This window comes from Bombus flavifrons, chromosome 4 (genome assembly GCF_040668555.2).
Source record: "Bombus flavifrons isolate JBK064 chromosome 4, iyBomFlav1_principal, whole genome shotgun sequence".
In the NCBI taxonomy this organism is placed as follows: Eukaryota; Metazoa; Arthropoda; class Insecta; order Hymenoptera; family Apidae; genus Bombus; species Bombus flavifrons.
Window position 1 is genome coordinate 18,046,990 of NC_138445.1, and position 17,595 is coordinate 18,064,584.

Here is a 17,595-nt window from a genome sequence, read left to right on the forward strand (position 1 = left end):
TCACTGCTGCTATCTTAGAATCATAGAATTACTTATACAACAACGTAGACGCCATGTTCCTGTTGGAAACAAACACCAAAGGAAGAGAGGGTACTAGAAGAGGAAAACCTAAAAGGATAGTAAGACACTTTATAGGGATTAAACAAAAAAATATTTAATTTCGCGTTAAGTTTAGGTACTGGCCGCTCGTGTTCACCGTTTACATGCTATTATGTACAAAATAAAAGAAATAAACTGATAAGGAAACTCAGGAGGAGAAAACGTCAGAATATAAAAACATTGTGGTCCGTTAAGCGAAGGTTCGAGAGGTTCGTACATCAAGCTGAAGCATAGCAGAAGCGTACTCTCAATCGTAGCCGAGCCTCCCCTCTCTTGATTTAAACGCACGTATAATTTTTTATTCCTTCCCCCACCTTCCTTTTGCTTATTTACAAGATGCTCGTTTGTTTTATGCACCGACGTGACGTCACTTGTCTCGTCCATTTTTATTAACTGGCCTTTCGTTGTGACAGGGTCGCGGATGTGATCGTTAACAATCGTCTTCTTCTCTGCCTTTCCCTCTCTCTCTCTTTCTCTCCCTCCCTCCCTCTGGCATTTTTTTTCTCTCCCTCCCTCCCTCCTTCACTCTCGCATTCTTTTTCTCTCCCTCCCTCCCTCCCTCCCTCTCGCACTCTCTTTCTCTCCCTCTCTCTCTCTTTCTCTCTCTATCTCTCTCCGCGCCCACACACTCTTCGCTATGCAAACCATTCACAACCATGAAGAAGAATACAATTTACAACGATGAATCGTGCGTAAAACGAAGATAATATCCTAAAGCGGTCTGTTCAATGTATACATTTACATATACAATATGGAATATTTGAAATATAAATATATTATATTAAGGCACTCCATTACTGGCCGGTATATCCACGATTCTCCGACCTTTTTTATACAGTTAGTTATTTGTGATACAACCTTCGCGCCTTAAAACAAAGAATAGCGATACGCAAATCAATGATAATGTCCTCGGTCGTAATAAATTAATCTCTTGTCGGACCGTGATCTATGTACAAATTTGAACACATTTTTGTGGTGTGTTATCGGCATTCCATTGCAGTTCCTTAGCGAAACCTAACTCTCTCCTAACGATCAGTTATACAACTTCATTGCCTTCTCACAACCTTCCATTTCATCTAATTTTCTCAAATATCCATTTCTCCATTCTCAAATCCATCATCATCCTGTGACATCGATTTTTCTGTTTCGAGACAGATCAGCTAAGTGACTAGGCCGTTCGATTCTTCCAGCGACAACACAACGGAACTCAGGGTGCGTCGATAAGAACTGAACAAGGCCAGGCGTCGTGGGTCTATAAAACCGCCAGAAGCTTCATAGCGATATAGGTAACTCTGGCCTCTTCACACCTAACGTTAGATCCAAGGGTTTGCTTTTCGTCGTGGCTTCTTCTTTCGCAGGACTGTCGGGATCGCTATTGTTATCGTTTAATCTACTAGCCTCTTCTGACGACTGACTGGGTCCCGGAGTGCTTCTGCTCGATCTGACACTAAGATCTATCGGTTCGTCTTGCTCCACAGCTAGACCACCTGGACTGGGACTGACCAGCAGCAGGTCACCGCCTCTGGGCGAAAGTTGAGACGTTGATGGCGTGACTAAACCAGGTGGAGGATACACTAGGCCTAGACCTTGATGAGGATGGTATCCTGTCGTCAATGTAACCGTAGCATTGATCTTCCTAGGTGGAAAATCTCTTTCAGACAAGGTCGGTGATGCGGCGCTGGTTTTGAAGTAACTCAATGCCGAATTACTCCTTGATTCGGTGTCTTGACCATCGACACCATCCACCGAAGATGCTCCACTATCACTTGGTGTGTCTGTTGTCCTTTTATAAGTTGGAAGGTACGGTCTGAAGGCGTCCGATGGACTGCTAGGCACACAAACGCTATCCCTTTGAGCGAAGTTCATTGGGAACATCGGAGAGCCTGGAAGTCGCTGCTGTTGTTGATGCTGTTGTTGTTGTTGGTGTTGTTGTCTATAAAATGGCGGAGGTGTTGTACTAGGTGGCGTACCCGGAGGCTGTTGAGAACTTTCACCGACTCTTTCACGCTCCCTTTGCCAGGCTAACAGACGAAGTTGGTTTTGAAGAGCTACGTCATCCGGGTGGGGAGACTTGCTCCCCCTTTCTTGCTCCTGCTTCAACATCGCCACGTGCAACAGATGCGATTGGAGGGCTAAATCTTCCTGACTAGGTGAAGCACGATCCGTTCCATCTTTGAATACCCCGCTTTGAGGTCCTTGAGCCTGAGGAAGGAAGCCTGGTAGAAAGCTTGGTCCAAACGGCGAAACTGCTCCTGGAGTCATATTTTGATTTCCGTTCGTTTGTTCTTGGAGGAGACAGTGGATCTTGAACCAGTTCGAACGACGACCATACCGCGAGCCTGACTTTGACATCCCGACCACGAGACACTTTCGTAGGCGACACGCCTTGCACGATGTACGATTCTTCTTGTTGATCACGCACACGCCGCCATTCTTGCACTCGGAGATGCTGCCCAGGTTGTTATAGGTGCGCCCGAAGAACGACTGCGAACAGAAGGAAGAAAACAATGGTGAGATGTGGAAATGAATGGATTTTCATATCGTGAAAGATGAAATACTACGGCATGTTGGCAAAATTTTACTAGCAATGTCAAGTTTCTAATTGATCGATTGTTTCGCGTACTCTAGAAGCCAAGAATTTGGTCTCACCTTTTCAATTGTATTTATATCGAAGATTTTATTCATTTTATCATATAGAATTTACAATAATATCTTTTGCCGATCACAGGATCCGTCTTCTTTTTAGTAATACCAATCCTTAATCCGTTACATTCAGCAGATTGGCGCCACATAGCTTTTCCCTATAACCGAATTCTCCGTATTGAACTCACCTATTAACACGTTTGCCACCGTGCGTCATATACGTGACGCATCAGTTTCGCGCTAGGTATCGTAAGTATGTGCGAACGAGACTTGGATTCAATGTTTGATAAAATAAAAAAATGCAGTTTTGTCTGCATTCGACAAAGATATTTCTGTATACAAAATATAAGCAGCGATGGATTACATTTGGCTTGGTGCTACACCAAACGTGTTACGTTGCAAAAATTACTAAATTAATTAACAAGTACAACATATTGTACTGAAAGCGAAATACAAGCACGTCTTGAGCGAGTGATAAAAAGTGAAATAAATATTTGCAATCGGGGACAATCGCACGATCTCTAATCAAATTCGACCGATAGAGTATCTCAATTTAAAAGCATCTTATATTCGCCAAGAAATTCTGCAAAACTTCGTTTCAAAGAACTGCTCTACCAAACTATATATTAGCTTTGCTCGATAGCACTCGAAAAAGTATAAAAATCTCTTAAACGAATTTTCTCCGACTTCCTCATAAAAGATAAATTGTCCAGACTTAAACGCGGAAATCACGATTTAAGCAGTTATATATCAAAAGAGACCGTTCGCCATATAAAGGTCCATTTGGACTCGTTCAGGCCACGCGCAGATTCTCCGGCGGATTACACGTCAGGCCTTAATGTTCCGCGTGTCACAAGAATTAGCATGCCTCTGTCTAGGAGTGGAAGGTCGAGCAACGGAGGCAGGATCCGCGAAAGGGTGGACAGGGTGGCGCGTCGAAGATGGAGCGTTGTATGCGGCACGGCTGGTCGTAAAGTTAAACGCCTGTCGGCCGACGATAAAACCGACTGGAAAGCGGCGCATCGTGAACTAATTTACGACGCGACGACCCTTCTACCTCGGTGCTCGCTTCGGGGTCTCGACTAGTCGCTAATCGAGTATCTCTCGTGCGCCAAGTACAACTTTTCTTTTCTTTATGTTTTGAATTATTCCACTTTTATTTTTTCTGTTATCTCTATTCTAGGTATTTTTAAACCGTTCTATAAGGCATTTATAGTAGATATAAATATCTGTTGGAATCGTTAGAACGTATAATGGATGGTTATAAAGCTTCGTAGAAGTAAAGCTTCTATAACGAGCCAAAGCGATTAACTCCACTTGTTATGAATTTTTGTATTTCGTTACGTAAGTACACGATGAATATACAGTTGTCAAAAAAAGCGAATGAGATGAATTCGTCTATCGGAAGAATAAAAACAGTAATTCAGTAAATTTAAAAACCAAGTTGTGTAACAGATTCCTGATTAACATAAAATACAATGAATCTTGACGTACAAGCGAGGCTCGAGTCTTCGAGAATCTTAAGATTATAAATACGTATTTAACGTCAGAGTTAGAATTTGATCAGAAAGAAACACAGCGAGCCAAGTGTCGTCGAAAGCCGGAAAGGCTCTAACTGTGTTCCTCACCTGACGCAGCCACGTGGGCGGTCTGGTAACCGTTCGAAGCCGAAAAGCTCTCATAGCGGTACCTGTTCCAAATCGGATCGACGAATCATCCAGAAAAAGTGTCCACCGTATCGATCCATGACCTAAAATTTATACTTCGATAATGCGTCCAGATTACTCGAACGTGCGTCATCAGTGAATCACTCTGACTACCGGTAATCTCACGTATATTTTCAACCAACCAGGACTTTCTCGCCTGTCTTCGTACGACTGCAACAGACTCGACGAGTAAACGGGAAGCAAAGTTACACGTGTCCAACAGAAGGTCCGTGCGCGATGATCGAGGAGAAACGCGGAATCGAAGGATTCCAGTGTCAAGGAGGCAGATCCGATGGCGATGATTAATCGCCGAGGTTCAGGAACAACGGCGTACACTCGATAAAGTGGTAATGATCGCGAGATGAAAACGGACCAGCGGTACCTCGGGCTGTAATCTCTCGATCTTAGATGAACAGGCGCGAGCTCGAAAAGCCTCCCGTATGCCAGATGATCCCTGGCTGTCACCGTAACTGCGTGAAAGAGGTCACGATGCCACCGTGTGCACGCGAGAGACAGTATGGTTCGAACCGATCGCTTCCGCCTACGAAATTCTCCTTGCTCGGAGATATTTACGATCCAGAGTACGCGGGATATCGAGTATCTTTTTATGTGGTAGATGTGTCGTGGAATTTGGGATACCGAACGTTAGAAACGATAATGAATATCTATTTGAAAGTATCGGGGTTCTGAAGTATCGAGATCAGTTTGGTTCTTGTATAAAAATTAAATTAAGTGCCAAAATATACGTACTTGAGAAAATTAATCTACGATATATAGTCCGATTTATATAGCATATCTTTTCTCGTTATTATAAGAGATCGAACAACATTTATTTCGGACGCTTCGCTCCAACTTTGGCAGTAAAATAGCACTACCATAAGAATGTTTACCAAACTAGGAACACGACCACCTTCATAACCTGCCAGAACCTACATCCCCGAATCGATCGATGGTTCTTTCGAAGAAAACGCGAGGGTTGGAGAGCGCGTTTCACGCGGTGATTGCGTGTCGCTGCGACTCACAATCAGAGTCAGCTGCTGGGCTTGTGTATCTTGACCGTAGAGAGCAAACGAGGTGAACAACGGGATTCGCGAGGAAGGATTACGTAACAGGCGCGTGTGATTCGTGGCGTTTCCAAGCGTTTTTCTTTTTTTCTTTTTTCCCCTTTGACTGGTCCTGGTCCGGTCGCGAATCACGTACTCCAGAAAATCAGAATCGGCGTAGAAAACGTTCCTCGACTGTCGTAGCGAGCCATTTAGGGTCGACCGCGACAAATCCGTCATGGACAGGCCACGAGATTAGCGCAAATCAACAGGCACGCCCGGAATCTCGGACCGATTTGTAACGCCTTATAGAAACGCCGCCGGGGAAAACGTTTGTCCGTGATCGTGAACGGCCGCCGAGCGCGGGAAAGCTTAACAAATTGTCGATGAAAAATGCAGCAGATCGTTTCTCGTATAGACTCGGGCAATCCTACGTACAGTTGCTCACGAAGGGATTCCAACACTTATAGACACGTTTTACTAGCACCGTAATGAGACACGAGTATCGTTATTGTATTGATATAATTTAAGACAAATATGCAAATATATATAGGGTATAACATAACGAGGTATAATAAAGTATTTGGAACCATTTTTAAAATATGTTTACGATGGTTTACGTTGATACTGTGTACTAATTATTTTCTAAATATATGTTTGCAACGTCTTCCTTCCTTCCATATACATTTCCAGATTAGTTTCTTTCACCGATAAAACCCGAACATCAAATTTGAAAATATTTTGTATAAAAAATAGTACGTATATTCTTCGAATTAAACTCGTATTAAACTTTACTCGTCCATGCTACTTATCTCACTCTACTTATTAAATTCTACTTAGAGGAATGTCCGTCTATTACAAAATAACTGCTCGATAAACTATACTTCGATAAAAACAGACCAACAAAAAGTCTAAACTACCGACAACTGCTTAAAAGTCAAGCACTTCCAAAAGCGTATTCAAAAAGGTACAATCATCCTCGCACTCCATTTCTACAGGGAGCGAGAACGAGTGCAGAGTCTCGTTATTAACTCGAAATCGTCGTTCGGCCATATAACGAACGCATCCATATTCGTATTAATCGCCGGTCGTCCAGTTCCAAGTATCGGCCGCAAATTTTCCGAACTGCCATTTCAGTCTCGTTCGAAAATTGCTGCTAGCGAACCACGTCTCGGTAGCGGGGCGATTTACAGCGTCGATCAATTTCGTCGTGTGCCGAACACGGGCAACGTTTCCTCGAGTCGGCGTCGGGAATGCGATTGGCACGGCGTGTTCGCCGCGGGAACAATTTCCTCGAGCAGATCGATGAAAAAAACGCGAGCATGCCGATAGTTTCCCGCACGTGACGGGAATCGAACGTCGACCGGCAGTCGGCGCCCGTTTCGAGTCACCGATTGTAAACACGCTCCTCTGGCGAGTTTAGCGGGCTTCGTTGCAGAGAGAAGGAAAGGGAATCGACGTTTCTGGGAACTCAATTTTCGATGGACATGTTGGTCAATTTAACCGAAGTACTCTGGTTTTCGAGCGTGCTCCGTGAATTTTCCCGATCTTCGCTCGCCTAACGTCTTGATCGTCTCGAGCGATCGTCTCGAGCGAGCATCTTTAACGACTTAGAAATTTACAAAAGCAAACCAAAAATTGGGCGATAGAAAATGATCGAACTTGTGATTTTTTTCCGGCCAGACACTGTCAGCCGTTTTCAAACATTGTACGACGTCGCGCGATCGAGCTAAGTGAGCTTGCAAACATCTGCTTTCGTGAGCCGACAGACGGATGACGTCACGAGTTAACGCGATTAGAGGGGAGTATCCGCCTCGAGGTTGAAGTAATTTTCACCAGATACACGAGTGTCGATTTTTAAACGCGCCTGTGGATGAACAATAAGATGGAGACTGGCATTATGTAAACGTTGAATCGGAGGTGATTAAAGGAAATGGCTTAATCGGTACGCTCGTTGTATAATACGAGACTAATACTCATTAACGGTGGAAATTTGCCACGAGCTTTGATCGATGCTCGGCATTCGAACCTTTATGTATCTACACGGAGAGGAGAATTAGGGTATTTGTATCGAAAAATTTTGTAATCCCGTGACGAATTACTCGCGTCTGAAATGTCACGAATCGTTTTCTTCGTGTTTGTACTTTCGCTGATAAATGTACGAACATAGACATCACTGTACCTTGCGCGTTATTCAAATTTCCGATCCTCTTTGCAGTAATACATCACGATAATCAATTAAGCTAGAACCTCATTCCGCTGAATCAGCCGAAGAATAAACGGTTCATACCAAGTCTCTTCTACGTCTCTTTCTCGCCAAGAAATGAAAATCACGTTCAGTTAAATTCGGTCAATCCATACTGCGTTTTAATAAACGAAATTCGAAGGAATGAAATTCAAAGCCTCGGTAATCAGAGACCACGTCTTAGTCATTTGATAAAACCTAATCCAAATTCAAAATTTGATCAGCATCGCCGAGAAAAATGCCGTTTCATCGTCGCGAACTACATGTTTTTTCTCATTTTCATTCGAGAAACGCGAAATCTCGTCGGAATCTTGAATGAGAAGGATCCTAGCCACGCAACCATCCACAAAACGGATGCAAACGTACGAAACCACGATCGAATGCGTGAAACCACGAGACGAGTATTTCCTCACCTCGCAATTCGAAGCGCGTGACTGGAGCGAAGCATCGTGACCCTGATACGCGCGCGATTCAAGCGGCGGCGATTCGCGGAACACGCGTCATCCTCGTCCCAACGAATCTGTTCGCGTTCACGTTTCCTTCCTCCGTGACTTTCCCAGTGAGGATGACTAGTCGTTGCATCGCCTCGCTCGCTCTGGATTCCGTGGCCTGGCACCTAGTGGTACCACCTGTTTATGACCACGGATCGATCACCCAAGCCCTCGTCACGCCGGGAAATCGCATTTTCCTCTGGCTGTCTAGCAAACGATAAAGGCCGTTCCACGTAACGATTTATCTAGATCTGCAGTGCTATTTCTAGCTGTCCCGATGACGATTGCCACGCGAGAATAACACGTACCTCGTACTCGCTCTTTTATCCAAGCACCTCGATTCGTTCGATTCGCTCGATGCATGATTGACCTCGCGGCACGATCGATATTCCAACGATTGATTCCTCCTCGTTAAGATTTCAGTTTGTTTAACGTTTAGCAGCCTTTGAACGATCTTCGTTTATATCTTCGGGTAGATCGGAAATGAAAGTGAAAATTCAATTTTGAAATGTGAGATCGTAAAAAGCATCAAAGTTATGAAACAGCTGCTTATTGTCAGAGTTTTCATATCTATACGATATTACCGAAACCGCAATAGACTAAGTGTAATTTTATATTTGATAAAGTAAGAATTTTGAAAAGAAGAAAAATAAAATTGTCAGTTACATGTTGTCGATGCCCTAATTTCACGCGTCTACTTAACGTTAACGAAGACCCAGAATAGCTTAACTTCATAAGTAATATTAAAATCATTAACGAAAGATGAAGATAACCAGCCGAAATTCTTTGAAAAATAGTACTTTCTATCTCATCGATATATATCTCTTTCCAATTTGTTGTTTTCAGGAGACAGCGAGGAATTTGGGAGAAAGACGGTTAAGCGCGGTTTCGTTGGAAGATCGAGAGGATTTTTTGGCCAACAGCCAGGGAAACCCAACTGAAACGGGATCGCTGAAAACCGACGGACTGTTTCTGACGTCATGCCGCCACGGAGACCTTGGCTGACGTGCGTCCTGCATGCTGAACACCGGTGCCACTCTCGTTTTCGTTTCGAGTTCGAGCATTGCGTCGCGTTGTAGATCGGACATCGTGATTGCGGCATCGTTCGAGTTCGATGGAACGCGATAGAGAAATTGAATTAGAGACGAAGGCTATTTAAATGTAGAACAATTTTCTACCTATGCTTCGATATTTGCTTCTCTATTTGGATTTGCTTAGGACGGTGTTTTCAGGAACTATTTTACCGTGGACAGTAGAAAATTCCTTTTAGAACATAGCCGCTAAAATCTATGTAATAATATTACGTATAAATGCGACATGTGGATCAAGGCACATGGAAGAGCGTTTAAATCTAAGTTTCTAAAAATTGTATTTTTTAAATGAATTCCTCAAACATGTCAACCTGTGCTACATACGTATAATTAGTAGCAAAAGAATAAAATAAAAATAAAAAATAGTGACACAAGAAATACGAGAATCATTGAAAATTTGAAAAAATTCTCCTTTTAAAATTCGATCTTGACAAGAATAGTTTGAACGAAAAGATTAAGACCTACTTGGCTGATTGTTTCGAAGCTTTAAACGTACACCGTCTTATTCGTTACACAGTCCGTGGCAGAATGAATCGAACCTCTTATATTTCTTTCATAAAGAAATAAATCTTTGTTACACACGATTCATGAATAAGAAATGACGAGGTATAAGAAAAAAAGCGGAGAATCTTTGAAGTTGTTCGACATACATAAACATGATTACATCTTTTCTAATCCGAGGTATATCTGATCTGCACGAAAGACAAACTCCATTAAGATCGATCGTTTAATTCCTAAAAGATTGAACGCTAATGAAGAAACGTTCAAGAAGTAAAATCGACCGATTAATCGATTATTTCGATCTCGATACTTTTTCTATCGCGCGACGAATTAACATTCTCTCGCGGAAAAGTATTTTGCTGGAAAAAACCTTGCCGATCATAGGAAAGCGTCAAGTGTTACAGGGATTTTAATGCCTCGTCATCGCAGTTCACGCGGTTTCGCGCGCTTTTATGACACTGACTGCTTCCATGCCGGTGTAGCAGATTGAATTGCAGATCGCGCGTCGACAGTTCCTAACTGCAGGAACAATGAACGACCGTCATTGTATGCTGATGCTTCATCGCGATTTTGTACGTTCGTTTAGCTGGCGCTACGCACGACGGAAACGTACTTCAACGGAACGACACCTCAACATGGAACTACTCTGTTTTCTAAGAAATATCTAGGTTTCACAGTAAAATCATTAATAATTTGATCGATGGTGGAAATTCATGACACGTGTTGATTTAACAGCTCGAAAAACTCCTCAAGATTGATCGCTTCGCGGAGAATGCGACGCTATGCGGTACGTTTTTCTTAATATAGCTGAGGAACTGGAACTTTTTATCGTACAACTCGTTCTTGGAGTTTTTATATATTTTCTTCTTACGAACGATTGTCAGAATATTTGGAACGAGTTTTCGTTGAATTTTAAAGTCTAATCGTTTTATCGATTCACTTGCTAATTTGATTATTAATTTACAGTTAAAATAATATCGACGTTCGATAGTAATTTAGAATTTTGACGAATCTGTTATTTAGTACTTTATTGGATGACATAACATCCGATCTAGACGCTCAAAGATCGAGAATCTGTAGCATGAAGTTGAGCAAAAAGTTATTGAAGAAACAGGCTATTAAAAGCGTATTTTCCGATTCACGGTATGTTAAAGAACAATACGCGCCAACGTATTTCCTGGTCTGAGCACACGTGCACGGCAACATCATAATTTATACTTCTTTACGTACCAAGCATAACATTAGGCGGTCCGCAATTGATTATCACCAGTCTATTACTTCTATCTGAAGCGATAAAATGGCAAAAGGTTGCATTCATTTATGCTAACACGACGAGCATGCATATAATTTATGACACATCGACTACATTCTTCGATTCGATCGAACTCTAAGAATAATAACTGAATACCGTGTATTCCCAGAATTCTTCTATCCGTTTTTATTATTATTTTTCCACCGAAGCTGGACTATTTTTACCTACCGTATTTTCACTTCTATCGCTACATGTAAATACGTATAGAAAAATTAAAGGGAAAAATTGAATGCAGGATCTGTGCACGATAGAAGCCTGATAATATTCATGTATATCGCCTTCTTTTACTTCATCTTTTTAATAAGTGTAATACATCGCGTTGCTAGTAACGACTCGTGTCAATTTTCGTTAAAGTTTGTGGTACAACGAGATATTCCTTTTATAGTTTACCGATCACCTTCTTCACCGATGTACTCGTGAAATTGACAATAATATAGAAATAGTATTAGGATGATTTTAAACGTTGCGATAGTTGCTCCGGTAGAAAGTAAAAATATTAAAGGCAAAATAATCAAATGAATCGTGCAATTAAAACAGAGACAAGAAAAAAGAAAAATCTTGTACAGAATACGTTTCTTACAAACATACCGCTTTCTAAACCGATCAATCTCCAGTACCACAAAATTACACAGTTAAAGAGAAAAAGCAAAAATCGATATAATCGATATTCCACATGCCCGATTCCTCCATTCACCGTTAAATCCTGCGTCTTTCGATAGAAATCAGCCTAGTCCATCCTACAAGAGTCTTCTGTGCGACATTCGAAGCTTCTTGGAGCTCGGTGCGCGAAGCGTTCCGCTTCAGGAAGTCATCGATCTTGCAGCGGCGAGACGAGCCAGTGTTTCAATGCTCGTCGCCATCGTCTCGATCGTCGTAGCTGTCTGGAAAGCTCCTCTTGCACCGGGGGCGCTTTATGGCTCCGTGCACGCTCGTACGTCAGCGATTTTTCCTGGGGCCCGATATGGCCGCGGGGAATTTGTCTGCGCGCCAGCTATTTGCTTACATTAGCCGTCGGAGTCGAACGGTGTTCCGCGGATCCGAGCCTCGGATAGCCCAGCATGCGTGTGGATTGATGCATGGCGAATCGCGCTCCAATAGCCAAGAAAGATACGAGCGCGATCGAGCGAGCCGCGCGTCGTGTCGAGCGTACAGCACGCGAATTGTGTGTATTCTGTTCGAAACGAAGAAGAAAGAAGGAGAGATATACGGAGCTGGAGACTAGTATACGTGAGAAAAAGTGAAGAGAAGAAACCGTGCGGTGGATCGATGCTCGATAAAGGGAAGAATTATTTCCTCGAGCTTGTTGATCGAGCCGCGAGAAAACGTTGCTTCCAACGATGGAAAAGTTATGCTCTGACGATCGCACGCTGCCAAGTCGTTCTTTTTCCTTCGAATCGCTTGGTATCTCGCTGTATATGAGAAATAATATAACAAGATACCCGATGATTCTGGTTTAATCGTATCCGATCTAGGATCGTGATATTCAAATTCGATCGGTTTACGGGACGACGACAAAGTGGTTTGGAGAAAGAATATGGATATACCGAATTGAAAGGGGACGCGAGAGATCTGTGGAGGAAAAGTCTGCGCTACCCGAAAAGGATAAAGTCAGAAGACATCGGAGAGAGTTCTCTGGGAGGTTCTAGGATCGTGATCGATAGCGTACACCTAGTTGATTTATTCGTTGCGTGCGCGTGGAAAATGTCTTGCCGCAGATGTCGCGGCGCAAAGGCCGCGCGCATGCCATTATTCGCGAGATGGATTTAATTGCTTTGATCATATTCAATGGTGGGGAATGAGAAAAGTGCATGGAAAATGTCGAACGATCGACAGAGCCGAGTTGTTTCGTAACGCGCGCGATAAATCGTTAGGCTTCGGGGACTTGCCACCGATTGTTTATCGAACCGCTACCGGACCGTTGCTTAATCCCAGCGTAATCTGCGATCGTTCTCTACCTACGTTCCCTATTATGTCTCCGAGGGAAAGAACGCTCCGGATCAAATTTCACCTGGCGTGCCGGAAAGGGTGGATAATGAATATCCGCGTCCACGAGATCGAGTGTCGCGATGGCGTAACACTCGCGTTATCTATCATCGATTGGGGTTGAAACGTGGAATTGGGACACGAGATATTTTTAACGCGCATATAGAAAGCAGTTAAGTTAGATGCCATTGTTACGATTTATGATTCGTTTTAAGATCACGATTTACCTTATTGTATCACGTTACTTGCTTCTTCTACGTTTTACGCTATAAGAAGAATCGTATACTTTCTCCAGAGACAAATTTACAATAACCAATAAAAATTTATTTACGATTCATTCGCAATTTAATTCACGAAATAATTTCAAGTTTATTTATTTCCATTGAATATTAACAAGGAGATTACCATCCATAAACTTACAGTCTTCGACTTTCCTAAGGAAATGTTCAGTGTCTTCGAGTCTTTCTATCCCAGAATCTTCGACCAACGTTCTAAATCCATTGCAACCTGCTTTCACTTTTCAGGAGCCACCAAAGCCTCGACTAACGAACAAACGACGTAGATTTTCAACGGTTCGCCAAGGTGGAATCATTCAACGGTAACGTGCCACGATATAGCTAATCTCGAGAAAACAATACCAGCGAGTTTCCTCGTTACATGGTTCTACCTGGTTCACGAAAGACCAAGCTCGAGCCGAAAGATCATCCACGATGATGTACACCAGGCATCGTGAATCGTCCACGGGAATCCGGAAATTGCTCGCGTGAATCTCGATCTCCGCGTGATAATCGTTCGACGAACGCTTTCCACGAGAGCCTTGCGTTCGATATTTCATCCTAAGCTCGCGTGACTACGAGAACCACCGGTGGTCGCGAGCACCGGCGACACGACGATTGTCTCGCGGACAGACAGACAGATTTAGCAGACAACGGGTCGCCGCCAACGTAGACGACGCAACCCCGAGACCGGCGTTTATTTACGAGGTTGCGAGCAGACAGCCGCGTGTCTGTACTGCGTATTTCCGGTGAAAGCAGAAACAACGTGGGAGAAGGTTATCGATTCCTTGAATTGGGCACTTTCAGATTTTAAACGCAGTTTAGGGTATTTTACAGGGTATTGCATCTTGGGGATAGACTTTTTCGATCAATAATTTGGACACAAGAGAACAGAAAAATAGGAAAAACGTTGTGAATCGTAAATGAAGATTATTACGATTTTTATCTAATTTTGATGAAAAGAAATTAGGCTATTTTGATAGACATACGACTGTAGAGGCAAAACGTTCGTTTAGTAATCGCGATACTTCGTTGATTTCGATAAATCGAATTTAAAACGGTTTAAGTATTTTAAAACGTTTTATGTTTTAAAAGTTGATTTTCTGTCGAGCATCTACGACAAAGAAAAAAAAAAAGATCGTAAGTGTCCGATATTTAAAAAATGCGAATTTAGAAACACCTAAACTTTCTAAACTCGTATCAACCTTCACCTAATTTTCTTAATTCCTAAAATTATCATAAAATCACGGAGAAGAGACTATTACGAGAAACCATCCAGGTCATTAACTGCTTCGGTCATGTCGCATGCAAATGGAACTACGAAGCACGCAATCGTTGTACCGAAGGTATTCAAGCAGCGGACAAGAAGTTGAGACGATTTCACGCCTAACTCATCACACGTCGTTTCCGTTCCAGCAAATGTCGCCGATTTTCGTCAGTTCGCTTTTGAGACGCCAAAAAGAAGCGTCGCGTTCAGAAGCCGGTTCCTTTTTTCCCGCGAATTGGATTCGGTCTAGGGATTTCCAAGAGCGGCAAGTTTGGAAGGAATTCGCAGGTTGCGTCAATCGGTGGTTTCGCGTTTGCGCAAGCCCGATCGTTCTGAAAAGATCGGTACGTGAGCGTCGCAGGGCGTCGCTCTGAATGCCAAATGAACATCCTCAAGGGCGCGTAGTCTGTGGCAACGATGTTTGGGCGTGAACTGGGCCATCTCGATACCTTCGCCGAGACCTTAAACACCAAAAATCGTCGATCGAAGATGTAAAAAGCTGCAGTCTATCGATAATTTTGTTTCGTTGCGATACGATATAATCTCGTTTGGCTGTAAGTAATGTCTGGATTGTTAATGAGGATAAAATTAGAATTCCGAGTAGATCATCTTGATCTTGAGTTTAATCGATTCGGAATTGGCGATGTGTCGTGTACGTCGTGTAAGGAATTTCACGATATAGTTAGGATTCCTTGAATTCGATTTCTTTGAAGATTTCTGTAGGAAAAGCGTCGCAAAGAACATTGCGCGTAATTGGAAACTAGTATTAATTTCAACATCAAGTATTATCTTTTATTCAGAAATTGATATCAAATGGATTAATATATGGAATATAGAGGGAAAATATCGTAGATGATAGAAAATAACGTGCGATCAACGAAATATATGTAATACCCAATAAATCAACGATACTTAATATCTAGTAATCGAATACCTATAACATTTAACATCTTTCAATATCTGATGGTTTAATAATCTGTACTCAAACAGATTGCCAATATTTAAAGCCTCTGCTCGAACCTTGAAATACATTTATCCTAATCCTCCATCAAAAAAACTGAAACATCTCCTTCCATCGTCTAGCAAAAATTATACGTAATAAAAAACGAAATTATGTACAGATACCACGACTCTCGCGATGATCACGCATCTTGCAGCATTTACATCGACCTAACGAGAGACCGAATATAATCGACACTTCGCCATAATCATCCTTAAAGTTCACAGCTCTCATTATCTCTAAATAAAGGCCGGCAAAAACGAAAAGTGCTCGCTGTGAAGCTACCGAAAACTATCGGCTTCGAGGTTCCGTTACAAAATCCGAATGCTTCGATGCGTGGAGAACTAACTAACTAACAATCGTAATTTGTAAAACGACCGTAAATTACGACAGGTGTTAAATTATGTCACGGATATTACGCTTTCGAAAGAGGCAAAGAGGGAGCAGGCTCGCAGCGTCGGATCGATAGATCGCGATTTATTGGCTCGTAAAAGAAGCGCACAGAGCGAACGTCGCCGCGATTTGGACCACATAGAAGCAAGGTGGCGGCTCGCGGTAAGTTTAACGCGACTGAGCTACGCTAGCCACCCTGTCCGCTCGTAAATCGCCATCTTATACGAGGGACGCGCCGTGGTTCGCGGTTTCCTCCCCGTTATACGTTTTATGCCAGTCCTATGTATCTACCGTCGAGGTTTCGTGTCGCTTGCGATCATATTCGCGGTTGTCATTTTCAAGATGTTACGAGAGACGAATTTTCGTTGTTTAACGTAGATGCGAGATTTGTTCTACATTTCGAATGTCCAGTATCTTATGTAGATCGTGATTTATGGAAAGTTTTTCCATCGATACGTTGTTGATCGAACGTGCTTCGTCATTTGGATCGTTATCGGTCCGACTGCGTTTCTCTATCATTGAAACGTTCTTTAAGTTGTGGCGAACAGCGGGATTAATTTACTTACTTTATTTTATTCGTCGATTATTTTGTTTCTATCATCTTCGTATCATACGCGTCGATTATTTTGAATAACATCGAGAATCTGGTCAAGATGAAAGAGCATTATTCACTGAAATAATACGAGATATTTATGCGTAACATTTTACAATGTCCATTTAAATAAATGCAACTGAGTTTCTAATATCTCGAGGAAACTTAACGAACCTGGTTTCCCGCGTAATCTTAAATTAGATTAGTAAAAATGATCGATCGCTCAAACGATATACGATTTCGTCAAAACGATAAACGGTGTCGCAAACAAAAAGATAAATCAGTGTCTTGGGAAAATTAACGAAATCGAGTTAAGTCTCGCTCAAATCCATTCAGCTGCTGCTTAATATCTTAAACGGTATCGCAGATTACCATACAATAAACAAGCTTCGTTCGTAACCAAAAGAGATACCGATTCTACTACACATCCTACGAATAACGAACAAGAAGACACGCGATTCGCAACAAAATGAAATTGGCGAAATTGAATGCAACCGACCATTCCAGTTTCTCCGCGTCCCCCTCGACAACGCCGTAAACTCGATTACTGAGCCAATCTCGCCGCTATATCTCCGCCGGTACAATTAACTCCCTCATAAAACGACGCTTGGTCAGCTGTAAGGTGGCTCGTGTTAACACACGCGGGGAATCCGAGTTCTTCCGCCTCCACCGTCGCAACTTTTCCGCGGTTTCCTTCTCCTCGAAGCCACCGCGGCGAAGGTGATTCGGTTCGCAACTACGTTCGCGCATCGTGCCTCTTAACTGCCGCTATTACGTCGCCTAATTGCCGACCATCTAAATACCGCTGCTGCAAATAGATCCTCTTGATAAACAGGCACCGCGATTCTCCATAATGGAACGAACGAACCGCAGCGACCTTTATGAATCTGTCCAGGTGTACGAGGAGCTGAAAGAACGTGAAGCCGATGAGCAAGATAATTTCGATGGTTTTGC

General features: G+C 42.7%; 1 protein-coding gene across 3 annotated transcripts in view; it reads right to left on the bottom strand.

Moving 5' to 3' along the window:
• Nucleotides 1-664: 664 nt before the first annotated feature.
• The window catches only part of LOC138179200 (protein embryonic gonad), a 112,688-nt gene continuing 95,757 nt past the window's right edge, over nucleotides 665-17,595 (bottom strand). For all 3 annotated transcript variants that reach the window (XM_069111751.1, XM_069111749.1, XM_069111750.1), the window contains one exon: nucleotides 665-2,583. In XM_069111751.1, coding sequence (XP_068967852.1) covers nucleotides 1,372-2,583 — 1,212 coding nt within the window. In that variant the 3' untranslated portion in view covers nucleotides 665-1,371. The remainder of the gene's footprint in view (nucleotides 2,584-17,595) is intronic.